Raw genomic sequence first — 19,609 nt, 5'->3', positions numbered from 1 at the left:
TCCACGTCAGGCGGCTATTTAATTCACTCTGGCACGCATGCGAACAGGGTTGATGAGTGATTGGGCCTACTCCCCTATTGGGCTTGTGCTCGTATCTGATCCGGATTGCCTTGGGTCGCTGGCCCAGACTCGTGAAGTCGAGCCATCTTTTGAGCATATGATCTGATGGGCTTTGGACCTGTGGCTTTCTTTTGGATCCGACCTTATTCTTGGGCTAGGAAAGATCTGGAGGTTATCACTATGTTAACACTTTAAGAGTCGAATATACCCACTTGTAGGGCTGAGCAGAATCCGGTTCAAACCGAAAAAACCGACCGAACCGAACCGATTTGAAAATTTGGTTCGGTTTTTTATATATTTCGGTTCGGTTCGGTTTTAAATTTCAGAAATTTTGGTTATTTCGGTTCGGTTCGGTTTTGATCAGAAAAAAACCGAAAAAACCGAACCGAACCGATTAGGGATAATAATATGTTTTTTTAATAATATAGAGAAATTAAATTATATTAAAATTAAAATATTTTAATTAAATTTTAAAATACTAAAAATAAAGTGTAAAAAATTAAAAAAATATTAAAAATCGAAACCGATCAAACCGAACCGAATCGAACCGAATCAGACCGGTTCGGTTCGATTCGGTTTCTGACCAAAATCGGTTCGGTTCGGTTTTCATAAAAACTAAAATTTCGGTTTTCGGTTTATTCGGTTCGGTTCGGTTTTGAACCGAACCGACCGAATGCTCACCCCTACCCACTTGCATTCAAAAAATTTCCGACAAGTAAGATATTATTTATTAAAAAATAAATAAAAATAATTTTTTTTAAAAGTATTTATTGAAAATAGATAAATTTATTATTTTTAAATGGATATAAATGTGAAAAAAATTTAAAAAAATAATTATTTAAAAAAAAAACATAAAATTGTTATAATAGATTATATATTTTTAAAATTTTTATTAAATTAAAAAAATTTAGAATTTTAGTAATAATAAAAGCATGTTAAAATTTCATATCATCATATTTGTGAGAATTTTAAAAGATAAATTTATTGAAGCGTATAAAAAAATTTAAAATATTTTAAATTTGAAAATATTTTAGGGCAAACATAATTTTAATTTTTTTTAAATTTTATGTATAATTTGGAAAAAAAAAAACTTACAGAGCTCTATGGACCTAAGAGGGCTATCCCCTAAACCAAATAGCTTTAATAATAATTTTTAATTTATAACTAAATATGACTAAAAACTATTTTTAATTTTTTAAATGAATAATTCTAAGAGAAGAAGAAAACCTAAAGGGAAGAAGAAATTAAAAAGTGGGTCACAATTAGAAAAAAAAAGAGGAAAAGATTAAATGGGAATAATTAAAATTTGATCCTCCATTCAATATTCACCTTCAGCTCTTAGAGATTGAAAGAGAAAAAAAAAATCAAGAGTTGAGAAAAATAAATGAAAAGAACAGTTGAGTAGGCGGCCATTATAATACATTTAAGCTGCTTTAATTTTGACGCCTCCATTATTGTTGGAAGGCTCTATCAACTTAAATTATTCATTACTTTTTGTTCTTAATTTGTTTTTTTTTTTTTTTTTTAAAGTAGGTAAATGTGATAAATGCGTGCGTGCATTCAAGTTCAAAAAGATCTTCAAGGCATTTGGGACAATGGAGGATGGAGATGGATGATACCGGTTGAAGAAGATGACCAACTGAATATTAGTTGAAAAAGAAGATGGAGAGATTTAGATTGTGAAATTCTAAGGAGATAGACAAATATTTATTATATTTTTTTATTAATTAATATATTTTTTCACCAATAAAAATATTAGGCATTTTCCTCTTTATTCACGTTCTGTTAGCCAAATACATATACGTATGCGTGGAAGAAATTACAACATTTAATACATCTGACCCATATTTGAATGCATGATCTCCAATGGATCGAGAGAAAGTGAATCAAGAGGGATTCGGCCGCTAAAGCAGTTTTGTTTTTTGAACTGTGGCTATTAATAATTAATGTTTTTAAAATAATATTAAATAAAAAAATTTAAACATTTATTATAATTTATATTTATTTTAAATATTTTAAATTTTAAATTTAATTTAACAAAATTATAATTAAGAGAATTAAATTAAATTTATATAAATTAATACTAAATTACACTATAATCTTTAAAGTTTTATATTATTAATAAAACATATAATTTTTTAATTTAAATTTTATATTAAAAGTAAATATGTGATGACCATCGGACTTTCTCTGCTCTGGGCGAGTCCGAGTCTAAAAAAAGAACAATGGCCCAAAACCCATCAAACCCTCCTTAAGCTGACCAACTCAGCATCTCAGGTCTCGATCCAGACACGTCGAGCCGGATGAGTTACCCGCGAGTCCAAACCCAGCAGGAAGAAGCCCAGCTCGGTGATGTGATGTGAGGGAGAGAAGTTGGTGCTGTCACTTTGCAGCCCTATCCGCACGCGCTCCGAGAATTAAATGGCAACCTGGCATAGAGAGAATGTTTGACACGTCCGTACGTACAGGCCTGAGTGACATAAACAGGTAATAGGAACAGGATGGACAGGTAAAAAAGGAAGGGGTCTTCTCTTTTCTTCCATATTTTTTACTTTATTTTTTTTTATCACTCTTACCTATCCATACTATCCTAGTTCATGAATCTGACTTGAACTTCGGAGAGTCTCCATCGGGGCATCCCCGGTAGAACCCTGATCATCTTTTCTTATTTTACAGTTCCTTTCATCAAACCGAATATTGAGAGACTCATATGATAGACCTATATGATAGAGTAAAAAAAAAAACCAAATCTATTATGGAGTAAGAGGAAAAACAGATTTATCAGTTTCATATTTATTTTATACAATATTAAACATATTATATTAAATAAATTTTTATTATAAATAAATTTTTATTAGAGCAAATATCATATATTCGTAATATATATTAAAATATTTTATAAGCTAAATGTTTATATTCAATACTATAAATATTATAAATTATGTATATATTTTTTATACTTAAAAAATTTTACTTATTAATAATATTCTTAATAAAATGAAATATTACATATTTTAAAGTATAATTTTTTTTATATTTGAAGTTTTTATTAATATTTTTAATAATATTATAAAAATAAAAATAAAAATAAATAATGAGAGTAATAAAAAAATAATATTATTGTCATAAAAATATATATTTAAAAACTATTTTATTATTCAAATAAAACTTTATAAATTATATTATAATTTATCATTAATTTATATAAATTTAATTTAATTCTCTTACTTATAATTATAATAAATTAAAATAATTTATTTACTATCTAAAATGTAAAGTACTGAATATGAATGTAAATTATTATAAATATTTAAATTAAATTTTTTTAACTCACATATTTAGTCTGAGTAAATCTGAGAGATATAGATTTGTTTTTTTCAATCCCCAATTTTAAATTTCTTTTAAAAATTTTTTTTTCCAATTGTACTATCAAAAATCATAATAACAACTACTTAATTTTCTTTTTTTTTTCTATTTATTTGTAAAAAAATAACTAGAAAATATTTTTTAAAAAAAATATTTTAAAAGGGTATTTTAAAAATTAACTTATTTTTCATTCTTTGACTATAAGTAAAAAAATAAAAAAATTTAAATTTATATATAATAGCGTTAATAAAATTCTTATTTTGAAAAAAAGGAAATTATTTTTTTAAATAACTTAATTCTCTATTTGATTAAAAAATATTTTTATTGATCGATTTTTCTTATTGATCACAAATAAGCTTTTCTATAAAATAAACATAGGCTTAATTTCTCAGTGAAAGAATGGGTTAACTGCAAGCATTGTCATTCTCGTCCATACATTTTTGCATCTTGAGCGTTATCAAATAGTTGAAGGTGAGCTTCTTAGCTTGGCATCTAGCTTCTCAACTTGTGTGCAGCACACGTTCGATCTGATAACGTCTACTTCTGTGAACTATAGCATGGCCGCTTCAGAAGGCAAGGCACCCTCCATGTATGAAACTCTGGGACGACGTATTGTTACTAGATTTCTGGGATCCTTCATCTCCACTGGCTGCTTAATGTAATTGCCACTTTTGCTAGGGTTTTGACTATCATATCACGTTGTATAACAACTTGATCTCTATATACATTCTCTGATAATGTACTTTTTGCCATTTCTCAGCTTGCAGGAAGCAGGTGGAACAGATCTCACTTTTGAGGGAAGTGGAACAAAATGTTCCCTGAAAGTTCATTTGAAAATTCACAATCCCAAGTTTTATTGGAAGGCATGGGTCTTTCTTCATAAACTGCATAGCAGAAAATTATATTATACAGAGTTCGCACCGCATTGACAAGGACTTGAAAATTTTTTTGGCAGGTAATGACAAGGGCAGATGTAGGTCTTGCAGATGCTTATATTGACGGAGATTTTTCTTTTGCTGATGCTGATGAAGGCCTTGTAAATCTTATCATGGTGAGACATGCAATTGCTCCGTTTTTAGTCCCAAATTATTTGTTTCTCATCTCCAAATTTAATTATGTTTTGCAGCTAATGATTGCCAATAAATCTGCATCAAAATCAAACAAGAAGAGGTAAGACTATGAATATGATTTTAGTAGTAGTTGTCGCTGTTGGAACTTTGTATGTCGAGTATCCACATCAAGATGGCTTTCAGGGGTTGGTGGACGCCGTTGTTATCATTCACAGCTACCTTTGCATCGGCCAAGTTGGTGTACCAGCATGTTTTAAGGCAAAATACTCTCACACAAGCTCGCAGGAACATCTCTCGTCACTATGACCTGGTATTTTTGTTTATGTCAGGATTAAACTGGGCTAATAAGAATCTCTCAACTTGGAGCTTATTTCTAATTTTGTGGTTTGTGTTTCCAGAGTAATGAAGTTTTTGCTCTGTTCTTGGGTGGAACAATGACATACTCCTCTGGGATCTTTAAGGTAAGCAAGTTATCTTAATCCATCTATGACAATTATTTATTTATGAGTGTATTTATTTGTTTATAGACGGAAGATGAAGACTTGCAAACAGCACAGATGAGGAAAATTTCTATTCTGATTGAAAAAGTGAGCTCAATCCACAAATATTTCATCAATTTTCTCGGTAAAGTTTTTTATAATGTTAACTTACACTTACAAGTATGCATTCTTTACCTTGAAACAATCTAGGCAAGAATTAAGCCGAAGCAGGAAGTTCTGGACATAGGTTGTGGGTGGGGAACCTTTGGCATTGAAGTCGTGAAACGAACTGGATGTAAATACACTGGCATTACTTTGTCTGAGGAACAGCTGAAATTTGCAGAGAAGAAAGTGAAGGAAGCTGGCTTACAGGTATGTGTCGAGGCATAGAGTACAACTGTATTACCTTAATATCTTTATTTAAAAACTTACGACCGACTCTTATTGTCAGGACCATATCAGGCTTCAACTTTGCGACTATCGTCAATTGCCTGAAACTACTAAATACGATAGAATCATATCTTGGTGAGTTCAATCGATATCCACAAAAATATTTGCAGCTGAGCATATCAAGTGAAAACAAAATTTACAGTTAGAATGGTGCGTGTTTTCAGTGAAATGATAGAGCATGTTGGACATGAGTTCATGGATGAGTTTTTTGGTTGCTGCGACAAATTATTGTCAGAAGACGGACTTTTTGTTCTACAGGTAATGCCAAAATGGAAACAATTACAAACACAACAACTTACTTATTCTGAGAGCCAATTACATAACTGAGTTCAACAGCAAAAACAGAAGATTCCCGAAAGTGATATTCTAAAATTTTTGTTTCCCCTCAGTTTATATCAATGCCAGATGAATATTACGAGGAGTACAGGCGGAGTGCAGGTTTTATTAGGGAATATATATTCCCTGGTGGATGCCTGCCTTCATTCAGCAGGGTAATATCAGCCATGAATGCTGCCTCAAGGCTCTGGTATGACTCACAATTCAAATAGGCTGCTACTTATTCTTTCTAATTGTAACAAAATAATATTCTCTTTCTGCAGTGTGGAGCATGTGGAAAATATAGGAAGTCATTACTACCATACTTTGAGACGCTGGAGAGAAAATTTCTTGGACAACCAGAGGTAAACATATTATTATATTTTCACATCTCATGTCAACAATAAAATAAATAATTTGACATATTACAGAAAATACAAATCTTAGTTCAGCAAATGATTTTAATGGTCACTGGTTTTTGTTATTAATTAGCAAAATTCTGGCCATGGGATTTGACGAGAAGTTCATTAGGACATGGGAATACTACTTTGATTACTGTGCAGCTGGATTTAGGACATATACACTCGGAGATTATCAGGTAGAAGTAATTAACGATGTTAATTTCTATTGTCTGTCGTTAATTTAGTTTATCAATGAACAAATGAGGTAATTACGATGCATGCAGGTTGTATTCTCTCGGACCGGAAATATTGAGACATTGGGGTATCCATACGAAGGATTTCCATCAGCATATGCTCACTTGTCTTCCACACAAGCCTAATCATGCCAACCAGTTGTGTTCTCGTTTTTATTAGTTGTTCTAAAAATCAATAAATGTTTTCAATTGGACGAAAATTGGAAAATGCTAAATAATCAATAAATTTTCATCAATTATTCTGTTTTCTCTTTATTTTTATGTCTAGTTCTTGGTCTCCTCATGCTTTGAATTTTTATTTTCACTTTTGGAGTTTAGTTTTATTAGTTTACTATTTTATTTATTTTTATTAGTTTACTATCGTGTGATCCAATTCTCTCAATGGGAAAATTATTAAATATACTGGCACCTTCATCTACAAAAAAAAATATCAAAAATTAAGATTTAAATAATTATATAACTGTTAAATTAATAATTTTTATAAAAATGATTTTATTAGATGATAATTAATATTTACTTATTCTTAAATTATATGTTTATTATTATAAATTTTTAAAAACCTTATTTACAATTATCATTATTCAAGTAAAAAATTATTGATTACAATGACATTTATTAACGAGAAGATAAATCTAAAGACGATTGCAAAAAGAGGAGAAATTAAAAAAGAATTATATAATTGTTATAATAAAAAATTAAAAACTATTTAATTATCATTCTTTTTTTTTTTTTATTTCTCAATAGCTTTTCTAACCTGCGTGTATCACACAAATTTATTATGAGAATCTATTGCGTGGAGATCTTTTTTTTTTTTCCAAAGTGGAAACTTTGCACTTTTGAAAGGAGTGGATGATGGCTCACACGTACCTATTGAAGGATTGTGTAGTTGTGCAAAAGCCAAACGCGTCATAATTATGCGTTTAACATCCCTATCCAATTCTCTCGGGTGGGAAAAGAATCATTACATTTCCTTTTTTGGAAGTAGAGGTTGAGAAAACTACGTCTTTATATAAATATTAAATTTTCAGCCATTCAGTTATTAATTATATAGGAGAGAAATACATTTAAAAAAAAAAGAATGATAATATATATAATTAATTAAAATTATATGAGTCAATATTTAAAGAATTTTAATAAAAGCATCAAAAAATTAAATTTAACAAAATATTAAATATTTTAATTAAGTGAATTTAAAATATAAAATTAGTTTAGTGAAAATTCAGTAACTCAATAATAATTTACCCTTAAATTTATAGTCTAGCTAATTTCTTTAGCATTCTATGTCAATTTATTAATAATAGAGATTTATATATTTAGTTCTTAATATATTATTATTATTATTAATAAGTTAGACTATATATTTTTTAAAATATATTAACATGTTTTTATCTGTTTTTTTCATTAACGAAATAATTTTTTTATTTTTTTTTATTAAAAATAAATAAAAATAAAAAAAAAATTTAAATATAATTTTATCCTCAACTAAACCCCTTATTTAATTATTAAGTATTTTCATTATTAACAAGTCAGTACCTATATTTTCAGAAATTTATTAAAACGTTATTATCTGTTCACTTCATTAACAAAATAAATTAAATTAAATATAATATTTTATATTTGTATATTAAATTTTATATTAATTTAAAATATAAATAATTAATCTTATAAAAACCTAATACACTGTGGCTTGAACTATGCTTTGCCATTTACAAATATTAAATATACTATCTCTCCCTTCCTTTCGTCTCCGTACGCTACAGTGCTACTGCTCCATAGAACTCTTCGAAAATAATATTTTAAGTAAACTTTAACGTACAAGCTAAATACTCTTCATAAATATTAAAATTTTATTTAAGAGATTAAATACTCTTCGTAAATATTAAAATCGAATTGTCGAGTACGGTGAAAACTAATCTAATTGTTTATTAATTTAATTTTATTTAAAAGAAAGAGTCAATTATTTTAATTTTAATAATTAAATTATTAATTAGATAAATTAACTGAATTAAGTTCAAATAAAATTAAAATACTTAATTTTAATATTAATTAGTTTTCGTAAATTTTACTTTATTGAATTATTTTATTTTATTTAAATTTTATAATCACCAATTTATTAATAATTAGGGAAAGAAGATAATATCGGATGACAACTGTCAGTATTAGAAAAGTAGAGCGAGAAAGAGACTCTATTCATCCTCATTCTCACAATTTGTTTGGTGACTAAAAAATGATTGTTTAAAAACTATAATATAATTTTATTTATGAAAAATAAAATAAATGTTTATAAAAAATTAAAAACTTCATAGATATCCGTGCAACAACTTTTTATAAGGAGTAAGGATTTTTTTTTAAAAAAAATTTATTACGATGAATATGAAAAGTAGAAAAAAGATTTTTTTATATTTATTTATAAAAATGTATTTATTGTTATATCACATATATATTAAAATCATTATTTTAAATTTTAAAATTTAAATTTTATAAAGTGAAAGTACATTTTGATTTTAATTGAATTTAATAAAATAAAAACTTAACTACATTATACTTTATTTTTATTTTAAATGTGATAGATTATAATTCTAAAAAAATAGAGTTAAAATTTTATTAGTTTTAATTTTTTTTTATCTTTAATCCATTTTTATAAAATCAATTTAAAAGGAAAAAAATTTTATTTTATTTTTTTAAAAATATATATTACATCACATATTAAAGTCACTGTTTTCGTTTTTCGTTTTTAAAAGGAGCAAGGAATTTTTTTTATTTTTTAACATAAATTTTATTACAAAGCAATATGAAAGGTAGGAGAAAGATTTTTTTAGTTTATTTGTTAAAATGTATTTTTTGTTACGTGACATGTTAAAATTATTATTTTCAATTTTCAATTTTATAAAGTGAAAGTAGATTTGATTTTAATTGAATTATAATAAAATAAAAACAACTTTAAAAGTGTCTTTATTTTTATTTTTTTAAGTTAAACTTCTCTTAAAACTTGTTAAGAATATTTGTTTTTATTATTATTTTGATGGTAGATGTTAGTTATTTATTATTTTAAAATAAATATAAAAATATTTCAATTTTATTTGTAAAATTAAGATTTAAATCAATTAATGGAATAATATTATTAATTAAAATATAAACTTTTAGATAATTATCAATTTTATAAACAACTTTAAAAGTGTCTTTATTTTTATTTTTTTTAATTAAACTTTTCTTAAAACTTGTTAATAATATTTGTTTTAGTATTATTGTTTTTATTATTATTTTGGTCTTCTATGCTAGTTATTTATTATTTTAAATAGAAAGTAAAATTAAAATTAAAATTAAAAAAAAACAAATGAGAATTAAAATTAAACTGAAACTCTACTGAAATTGCTTAAAATAGTATTTTAAAAATATTGAAATTTGATTTTATGTGTGATAATATAAAACAACTAGTCTCAGACTTTAAGACGAGATTTAACGTTTGTTATCTATGTTTAATAGAAATCAACAATAACTTTTCAGAAAAAAAATTTCGAGACGCACGATTTTAAAAAATATAACGAAAGGTCACATGTTTGTCACAAAGTTTGATACAAAATTTTCATCGTTTAAAGAGTAAATTTTATATTTTATTTATTTTTTAGATATTTTCGTAATTTTGTATATTAAAATTTTATTTCTATTAAAAATAGTCTATCTTATTAAAAATTTACTTTTCAATTTTTGAGAAATTTTAATAAAATTTTTTGTTTTTTATTCTATCTTATCTATTATTTCGTATTAATCAAATGATATTAGTTAAAATTTATGATATAATGTAATTAATTTTTTATCATATAATTTAGAGATTTGATTCTAATTCTAATTCTTGACAAAAACTATATTAGAATTGAAACCCAATGACTCTACTAATAACAGAGCGTTTAATTTATATTTTTTCATAACTGAAAATTGATCAGTTTCTAAACAGCTATTTTGTGTATTTGGTAAACTATTTAAAAAAGGCATTGATAGCTGATAGATACCTATCAGCTGCCTTTTCCATCGGTTGATACCCGATGAGAATTTATTTTTTGTTTGGATCGAACTATCCTTTTAATATTTATTAACTACAAATTTTTCTACTACTACAATAAACTTTTAAATTATTAATAGATTTTTTTATTATTAGTAATCCAATAAAAATCGATTGGTATTTTATTTACTAATAAATTTTAAATAAATTATAATTCATTGTTAAGAAATTTATTGATAAATTTTTACTAACGAATTTTAAATCCGTTAATAATATTAATAAATTTATTAATAAAGTTTTCCACAAAAAAGAGTTTTCAACTTTTTTTTCGTATCGTCATCTTTAGAGAAAACTGTTGATTCATAGGATTAAGAAATTTATATTACACATATCTGTTTCGACTGGTATTTGGGTGGTTCTGTTTGAGCCGTACGAGATGAAATCAATAAATCTATTAGTAAATTAAAAAAAATTATTTATTGACAAATTTAAAATTTATCGGTAAATTCATTAATAAATTATTAACAGATTCGTTAGTAAATCCATTAGAAATTTAAATAATTTTAAAATAATTATTATTTAGATTAAATAATAAATTTTATTATTAAAATTATTTTTTATTAATTCAATAAAATTTAAAATTATATTATTATTGTTACTAAGGTTTTAATTTATATCCAATATTTATTAGAAATACATAGAAAGTAGATAAGAGAAAATAATAAAAGAGAAAGAAAAAAATTAAAATAATAAAAAAATAAAAATTATGAAAAAGAAGGAAAAATGAAAGTAGAGTAAAAAGAGAATTAGTTAAATGAAAAAAAAAGAATAAATGATTATAAATGAAAATAAATGAAGAGAAAATAATAAAAAATATATATAAAAAAAAAGATAGAAGAAAATGAATATGAGAGAAATTAATATGAATGAATTATAAAAGAAAATGAAGAAAATGAGAGGAAAGAAAAAAAAAATAATGAAAAGGGGAATGGAGAAACTGAAAGGAAAATTATGGAAAAAATAAAGAAAATAATAAGAGAGGAAGAAAATGGGAGAAAAAATATAAGAGATGAAAGGAAAATGATTGAAAAAAAAAGAGATAAAAAATATGTAATAAAAAAAATAAAAGAATATAATAGAAAAAAAGAAAAAAAATATAAAAAAGAAAAATATAAAATGAATAATAAATGTGATATTATATTTATAAATCTTGAATATTAATGGATTTATTAATAGATTTATAATTTCTTATTAAATTTTTAAAAAAATGTATTTTTTTGTTTTAAAAATTATTAACAAATTTAAAATTTATTAGTAAATAAATTAATAATGAAAAAAATTTAAAAATTTTATAAAATTTTATTTTAAATTTATCAATAAATTTATTAATAGACAGTATTCATTGTTAAATTTAATAGTTTTTTTACTAATTAATTTAATAATAAAATTTAGTAATAGATTTTTAGATTTGTTAAATTTAACATTAATTATTTTATATATTTATAAATTACCAATAAATTTTATAATGAGTTAATAATATCAATAAATAATTGATATATTTGAAATCAGTTGATAAAATTTTTACATAAAATTTTTTATATTAAAAATTAACTATGAATTTCTAAATTCATTAATATTATTAGCAAATTAAAATCTATTAGTAATTTAGAAAATTTTTATTGTGTAATAAAATAAATATATATTAATAAATTATTTATATTTATAAAATAAATATAAATATTATAAAAATAAGTATATTAATTATAATGTTTATTTATTTGTATACAATAAAAATATTAAAAAATAATTTATATTATATATTCAATAATATTTCTAAATATCATATGTATTATATAATAAATTATTAATTTTATATATATTTCATTAATAAATAAATAATATAAAATATGTCATTCTTTATTATTTTACATATAAACAACAACTATATATATTTTACTAAAAGTTTAGAATGTTTATTTGTTATTAAGATTTAATTATCAGTCGTAGCAGTGGCGGAGTCAGGAATTTCACTTTGGTAGGGCATCGACTGCGTCGCTGCGGCACCTTTATCCCTCTTCAAAATATTTTTCGATCGTCGGTACGACACATGTCTCTTGCCGTACCTTCCCTCCACCCCTGAGTCATAGTATCCAGTAAGCAAACCTACTATAAATATTAAATGAATATAAAAAAACAAAAGAAGAAAAAGGAAAGGGAGAAGAGGAGGTTTCCGCTGTGAAACTCTCAAATACATAAAAATTAGGATTTTTATTTATATATTAATATATTATTAAAAATATATTATTTTTTAATATATTAACATATAAAGATATTAATAAAATTTGTATATAATAATAATAATATTATTATTAAAGACTAGAAAATAAAAAGTAATAATTTATATAAAAAAAATTTATTTTTTTACGAAGAAAATATTTTTTCATTGATATTTTTTAAAGTGTCAAACATACAAGAGAATGCCGAAAATGATGTTTTCCTTACATTATTCCAAAAAGCTATAAATTGCATGCTGGAAGATTGTTTGAGTAAGCCAATTCAAGAGAAATTTTAACAGCAATAACTGCCATTCTAATTCCATAGTTGCATCTTCATCCTTATCATATAGTTGAAGGTAAGCTTCTTAGCTTAGCATATAGCTTCTCCACTTGTGTGTAGCTCAAGATCGATGACAACGTCTACTTCTGTGAACTGCAGCATGGCCGATCCAGAAAGCTTTGATTCAGTGAGCAATCAAATACACAAGGCACCCTCCACGTTTGAAACTCTGGGCCGAGGTGTTGTTACTAGATTTCTGGGATCCTTCATCTCCACTGGCTGCTTAATGTAATTACCACTTCTGCTAGCGTTTTGCTTATCATATCATATATATTATATATAAAACCATCCTAATCTGATCATAATAATTCACAACTGATGTTTGAATTCAGTCGGACGAGCAAAATTTATGCACTGATGATGTACTTTGCCATTTCTCAGTTTGCAGGAAGCAGATGGCACAGATCTCACTTTTGAGGGAAGCGGGACAAAATGTTCCCTGAAAGTTCATTTGAAAATTCACAATCCCCAGTTTTATTGGAAGGCATGGGTCTTTTTTCATAAATTCCATACCAGAAAATTATATAATGCGGAATTCGCACCGCATTGACAAGGACTTGAAAATTTTTTGACAGGTAATGACACGGGCAGACGTAGGTTTTGCAGATGCTTATATTGATGGAGATTTTTCTTTTGCTGATGCTGATGAAGGCCTCTTAAATCTTATGATGGTTAGATATGCAAGTGCTCCGTTTTTAAATCTCAAATTATTTGTTTTTAATCTCCAAATATAATCATTTTGCAGCTACTGATTGCCAATAACTCTGCTTCAAAATCGAACAAGAAAAGGTAAAACTACGAATCAGATTTCAGAAGTAGTTGTCGCTGTTTGATCTCTGCATGTTAAGAATTCACGTTGAGATGGGTTTCAGGGGTTGGTGGACGCCGTTGTTATTCACAGCTACTTTTGCATCGGCCAAGTTGGTGTACCAGCATGTTTTAAGGCAAAATACTCTTACACAAGCTCGCAGGAATATCTCTCGACACTACGACCTGGTATCAGATCATTATTCGTTTGTGCCAGGATTAAACTGCGCGCGCTAATTAAAATTTCTCCACTTGAAGCTTAATTATTTCTAACGTTTGTGGTTTGTGTTTCCAGAGTAATGACATGTTTGCTCTGTTCATGGGTGAAACCATGTCATACTCCTGTGGAATCTTTAAGGTAAACAAGTAATCTCATCTTATCCGTCCATGATGCTATTTATTTATGAGGGGAGCTTATTTTTTTATAGACGGAAGATGAAGACTTGCAAACGGCGCAGCTTAGGAAATTTTCTATTCTGATTGAAAAAGTGAGCTCAATCACGATTATTTTATCAATTTTCTTTTTAGAGTTTTACGTGGTGTTAATTTACACATGTATCCATTCTTCACCTGGAACCAATCTAGGCAAGAATTGAGCCGAAGCAAGAAGTTCTGGACATAGGTTGTGGGTGGGGAACCTTTGGCATTGAAGTCGTGAAACGAACTGGATGTAAATACACTGGCATTACTTTGTCTGAGGAACAGCTGAAATTTGCAGAGAAGAAAGTGAAGGAAGCTGGCTTACAGGTATGTGTCGAGGCATAGAGTTCAACTGTATTACCTTAATATATCTTTAAATCCTTAATATATCTTTATTTAATAACTTTACGACCAATTCTTATTGTCAGGACCATATCAGCCTTCAACTTTGCGACTATCGTCAATTGCCTGCAACTACTAAATATGATAGAATAATAACTTGGTGAGTTCAGTAATATAGCCAAAACAATATTTGCATCTGAGCATACCAAGCGAAACAGGATTTACAGTTAGAATGGCGTGTTTTCAGTGAAATGATAGAGCATGTTGGACATGAATACATGGAGGAGTTCTTTGGTTGCTGCGACAAATTATTGTCAGAAGATGGACTTTTTGTTCTACAGGTAATGCCATAATGGAATCAATTACAAACACAACAACTAACTTATTCTGGGTGCTAATTACATAACTAAGACGATCACAGCAGCAAATTACAGAAGATTCCCAAAAGAGAGAGATTCTGAAATTTTTATTTCCCCTCAGTTTATATCAATTCCAGATGAATATTACGAGGAGGTCAGGCGGAGTGCAGGCTTTCTTAAGGAATATATATTCCCTGGTGGAAACCTGCCTTCATTCAGCAGGGTAATATCAGCCATGAATGCTGCCTCAAGACTCTGGTACGACTCGGTATTCAATTAGGCTGCTACTTATTATTTCTTGTAACAAAATAATATTCTCCTCTGCAGTGTGGAGCATGTGGAAAATATAGGAAGTCATTACTACCATACTTTGAGATGCTGGAGAAAAAATTTCTTGGACAACCAGAGGTAAACATATTATTATATTTTCAGAAACTAATTAATAATTTTATGTATATAAATCAACAATAAAATAATTAGTATGATATATTACAGAAAATACAAACAAACATGAGAGATATATTATAATCTTAGTTTAGCAAATGATTTTAATGGGATCTGGTTTTTGTTATTAATTAGCAAAATTCTGGCCATGGGATTTGATGAGAAGTTCATTAGGACATGGGAATACTATTTCGATTATTGTGCAGCTGGATTTAGGACATATACGGTTGGAGATTATCAGGTAACACAAATGAATGTTTTATTAGTATACATGTTAATTTCTGTTGTCCGTTCTTAATTTAATTTATCAAAGAACATGCATGCAGGTTGTATTCTCTCGTGCTGGAAACATCGAGACATTGGGGTATCCATACAAAGGATTTCCATCAGCATATGCTCACTTGTCTTCCACACAAGGCTAATCAACCAACTAAGCTATGTTCTTTTTTATTAGTTGTTATGTAATTAGTAATAAATAAATAAATCCTTTCCATTGGATGGAAATTGGAAAGTCCTAGTTATAATCAATATAAAATTTTCATTAATATCTCTCTTCCAGCGAACTCTAATTTAAAATGCTTTTATATATTTTCTTTATTAGATTCCTATTTTTGATATTCAGGATCTTAATTTTCTGAAATTTGATCTTTTTATTTTCCACCTTCTGATCTGTTTGGCTGAGGAGAATCTGGTGGATAAGTCTCATTTTGGAAGCTTAAACTTAGCTTCCCCAAATTTTTTCTTCTTTATGATAAAAAAAAAAAAAAATTATAATAAACGAGAACTTTTTCTTTCTTTCTTTCTTTCTTTTTTTTTTTAAGAAAAGAACTTTTCCCTGTTTACTGGTTCACATCACAAGAATACAGAACTTGGACAGTACAATCATTTTCCCTTTACTCGTCTTTTTCTTTATTCCAGATCTAATAATGCAAAGAGAATAGACGAGAAAATGCTAAATTCTGCATAGTACGATGATATATATATATATTAATTTTAAAATTCCAGAATTTATTTCACTTTTCATAATTTATTTTTAATACAATTTTAAGTATTATATATATGATAAAAATAAATAAGAGAAATAATTAAAAATAAAGAAGATAATTAAAGATGTGTTTGGTAAGGCGTACGACTTTTTTTATTTTTACAAAAATTAAAAATATTTGCTTTTTAAAAGTTATTTGTCTAAAAATAAACTTATACTTTATTACATAAAAGTAATAAAAATATATTTTTAAAATATGATATAAATAATTTTATGAATAATTACATATAAAAATAATATTAAATTATTTTTATAAAGTATATAATATTATAATAAAAAATTATTATCGATTATTGTAATATAAAAAAATTATTAATTAATTTATTAATTTTAAAAATATATTAAAATATTTATAAAATTATAAAAAGTGTATCAATCAATCTCTATAATAATTTTAATCATTAAACATTGCAAAAATAAAAAAATTTGAAAAATTTATTAATTTATTATTTAATTTTAAAAAATATATTAAAATATCTATAACATTTTAAAAATATATTAATTAATCTCGCTATTAATTTTAGGTATTAAATATTAAAAAAAATTAAAATGCCCTCAAAATAATAGAATTAACTAGTAAAAATTTTTGTAAAATTAAGAAGCAAAATAATAATTTTTTTTAGCACATGAACTAAATACTAAAATACTTAATGGACAAACTAATAAAATAATTAATTAGTATATTTTTAAATACTCTAAAGACATTTTAATATATTTTTAAAAATTAAAAAATCAACTAATTAATTTTGTCATATTAAATGAACTAAATAGTAAATTTTTTTTATAAAAAATTTAAAATGTCCGGAGAAAATAATAATAGATATAAAAGTAAGAAATCAACTATTTTTTTTATATTATAAAAACTAAATAATAAAATATTTAAAATTAAAATTAATAAAAAAAATTATTAATAAATTTATTAAAATTAAGAATCTAATTAATAAATTTTTTTATAATATGAGAATTAAATAGTAATTTTTTATAATAATAAAATAAATATATATTTTATAAATTAATTGAAAGATATATATATATATATATATATATATATATATAATTGTTAATAATAATATGGTAAAAATCGAAAAGAAATATAATGGTTTTGTAGAATTTATTAAAAATTAATATTTGCGATTTTTAGTTTTTAATTTTTTATTTTAAAAATATTTTCTAAGAAATAATAAAAATAAATGAAATATTAATAATTGAAAAAAATTATCAAATAAAAAATAAGACAACCTATATATTATATATATTTCTTTAATTTTATAAAAAAAATAATAATCGATGATTATTAGAAAGGATGTATTACTTTTAATTTTTCTTTATTAATTAATATATAAGGAGTACTAGTTTAAAAAAAATATATTCTATTTTCAATTTTTTTCTTTTTTGTTATGAGTAGTGGTAATAATTTTAAGTAATTCTAAATTTGTAACATCGAAAAAAATAAAATAATAATAATGATAATAAAAAAATAAAAGGAGAAAGAAAAAGAATAAAAAAAATAAAAAAATAAAATAAAATTTAATTTAAAGACAAGTGGATCAATCTAGCTATTTAATCAAATTAATTTTATAAAAAAAAAGTTAGAAAAAACCGTTTTCCTCCCAAAAGAGTGACGTCCATCTATTCCCAAATTTTTCCTAAATTCTTAATTCAACTCCATTTTCTTTCAATTTTCCACCCAACTCATCAAGTCCTTTCCCTAATTAAAAATTCAAGGTAGAGGAAGAATTAAAAAGAAAGAGTGAATAATAACTAAATATTAAAAATTTTAAATATAATTTTTATGTAAATATTTATGAAGGATGTTGTATTAATATGATTTATTTGCTTATATGGAAGGAAAAAATAAAATTTCAAAGGGAAAGAAAAGGAAGAGTAGAGAATTAAAGTTTGTAGAAAATTTTGAAAGATTTAAGATTTGTGCTTAACTTTATTTGAATAAATTCAATAATTTGTTAATTATGTTTTATTTGAAAATTTTACTACCTTATTAGAATTAGACCAAGTGAATAATAGTTTAATTATATTGCATAATCAAAGTTTAAATAAATAATAGATTTAATAGATATACAATTTTAGAATTAATATGTAATTTAATCAAAACTTAAGTAATGGATAAAATGAAATGTCTCTGTTTTCTTTAATTGGAATATAGTTAAGTTACGTACAGTGACAATAAAAATTTATTAAACTAAAAAAAGAAAAAAAATTGAAAGAGGGAGATTTACTTGGAAAAAAATATATTAAAAAAAAGAAAAAATTTTGTAGTGGGTTAAATATTTGGTTGAAAATATACTAAATACTAAATTAGAAATAAATTCATGTAAGTTTGTTATGTAATTAAAGGCTTTTGTGCATTGTCTATTGAGTGACATCTTAGTGGGGTCCTTTAGGTAATATGCTAATTTGCTCTCTCTGCCTAGAAATAGTGAGAAGTGTTCTTCGAAAGTCTCACATATGGTGGTTAAAACATGCCTAGGAGTGTTTTTCTTCGATCCGTCGCAGTGTTTTATTGGAAGGCATGGGTCTTTCTTCATAATTGCGTAGCAGAAAATTATATTATACAGAGAATTCGTACCACATTGACAAGGACTTGAAAATTTTTTGACAGGCAGTTGTAGGTCTTGCAGATGCTTATATTGATGGAGATTTTTCTTTTGCTGATGCTGATGAAGGCCTCTTAAATCTTATGATGGTGAGATATGCAAGTGCTCCGTTTTTAATCTCAAATTATTTGTTTTTAATCTCCAAATTTAATCATTTTGCAGCTACTGATTGCCAATAACTCTGCTTCAAAATCGAACAAGAAAAGGTAAAACTACGAATCAGATTTCAGAAGTAGTTGTCGCTGTTTGATCTTTGCATGTTAATAATTCACGTTGAGATGGGTTTCAGGGGTTGGTGGACGCGGTTGTTATTCACAGCTACTTTTGCATCGGCCAAGTTGGTGTACAAGCATGTTTTAAGGCAAAATATTTTTACACAAGCTCACAGGAATATCTCTCTGACACTGCGACCTGGTATCATATCATTATTCGTTTGTGCCAGGATTAAACTGCACGCGCTAATTAAAATTTCTCCGCTTGAAGCTTAATTATTTCTAATGTTGTGGCATGTGTTTCCAGAGTAGTGACATGTTTGCTCTGTTCATGGGTGAATATTTTAATGAATTTTA

General features: G+C 25.6%; 2 protein-coding genes across 2 annotated transcripts; both read left to right on the top strand.

Annotated features, from left to right (window-relative positions):
* The first annotated feature begins 3,904 nt into the window (after window positions 1-3,904).
* On the top strand, window positions 3,905-6,649 carry LOC110610486 (tuberculostearic acid methyltransferase UfaA1). Its single transcript, XM_021750421.2, has 14 exons — window positions 3,905-4,084; window positions 4,187-4,289; window positions 4,382-4,477; window positions 4,553-4,596; window positions 4,680-4,806; window positions 4,895-4,957; window positions 5,024-5,083; window positions 5,186-5,347; window positions 5,427-5,500; window positions 5,590-5,683; window positions 5,815-5,951; window positions 6,025-6,105; window positions 6,233-6,338; window positions 6,426-6,649. The coding sequence occupies exons 1-14, from the start codon at window positions 3,984-3,986 to the stop codon at window positions 6,519-6,521; spliced, it is 1,344 nt and encodes a 447-aa protein (XP_021606113.1). The 5' UTR covers window positions 3,905-3,983; the 3' UTR covers window positions 6,522-6,649.
* A 6,234-nt stretch (window positions 6,650-12,883) lies between these two features.
* Window positions 12,884-15,925, top strand: LOC110610485 (tuberculostearic acid methyltransferase UfaA1). The gene is made up of 15 exons (XM_021750420.2): window positions 12,884-13,024; window positions 13,108-13,236; window positions 13,390-13,492; window positions 13,584-13,679; window positions 13,754-13,797; window positions 13,881-14,004; window positions 14,111-14,173; window positions 14,244-14,303; window positions 14,401-14,562; window positions 14,664-14,737; window positions 14,825-14,918; window positions 15,058-15,194; window positions 15,264-15,344; window positions 15,516-15,621; window positions 15,707-15,925. Exons 2-15 carry the CDS (start codon window positions 13,109-13,111, stop codon window positions 15,800-15,802), a joined length of 1,368 nt encoding a protein of 455 aa, XP_021606112.1. The 5' UTR covers window positions 12,884-13,024; window position 13,108; the 3' UTR covers window positions 15,803-15,925.
* Window positions 15,926-19,609: the final 3,684 nt, after the last annotated feature.

The sequence above is a fragment of the Manihot esculenta genome, chromosome 3 (assembly GCF_001659605.2).
Source record: "Manihot esculenta cultivar AM560-2 chromosome 3, M.esculenta_v8, whole genome shotgun sequence".
Taxonomy (NCBI): Eukaryota; Viridiplantae; Streptophyta; class Magnoliopsida; order Malpighiales; family Euphorbiaceae; genus Manihot; species Manihot esculenta.
Note: the sequence above shows the minus strand (reverse complement) of the source record. Positions and strands in the feature narration are given on the sequence as shown.

What these genes read in the sequence shown, in the direction of transcription:
- LOC110610485 (XM_021750420.2), top strand. Translation starts at nt 13,109, where the DNA reads ATGGCCGATCCAGAAAGCTTTGATTCAGTGAGCAATCAAATACACAAG. An exon ending in TCAAAATCGAACAAGAAAAG is followed by an intron (nt 13,798 to 13,880) that starts GTAAAACTACGA and finishes GATGGGTTTCAG; the next exon opens with GGGTTGGTGGACGCCGTTGT. An exon ending in ATACGGTTGGAGATTATCAG is followed by an intron (nt 15,622 to 15,706) that starts GTAACACAAATG and finishes ACATGCATGCAG; the next exon opens with GTTGTATTCTCTCGTGCTGG.
- LOC110610486 (XM_021750421.2), top strand. Translation starts at nt 3,984, where the DNA reads ATGGCCGCTTCAGAAGGCAAGGCACCCTCCATGTATGAAACTCTGGGA. An exon ending in ACGGACTTTTTGTTCTACAG is followed by an intron (nt 5,684 to 5,814) that starts GTAATGCCAAAA and finishes GTTTCCCCTCAG; the next exon opens with TTTATATCAATGCCAGATGA. An exon ending in AATGCTGCCTCAAGGCTCTG is followed by an intron (nt 5,952 to 6,024) that starts GTATGACTCACA and finishes CTCTTTCTGCAG; the next exon opens with TGTGGAGCATGTGGAAAATA.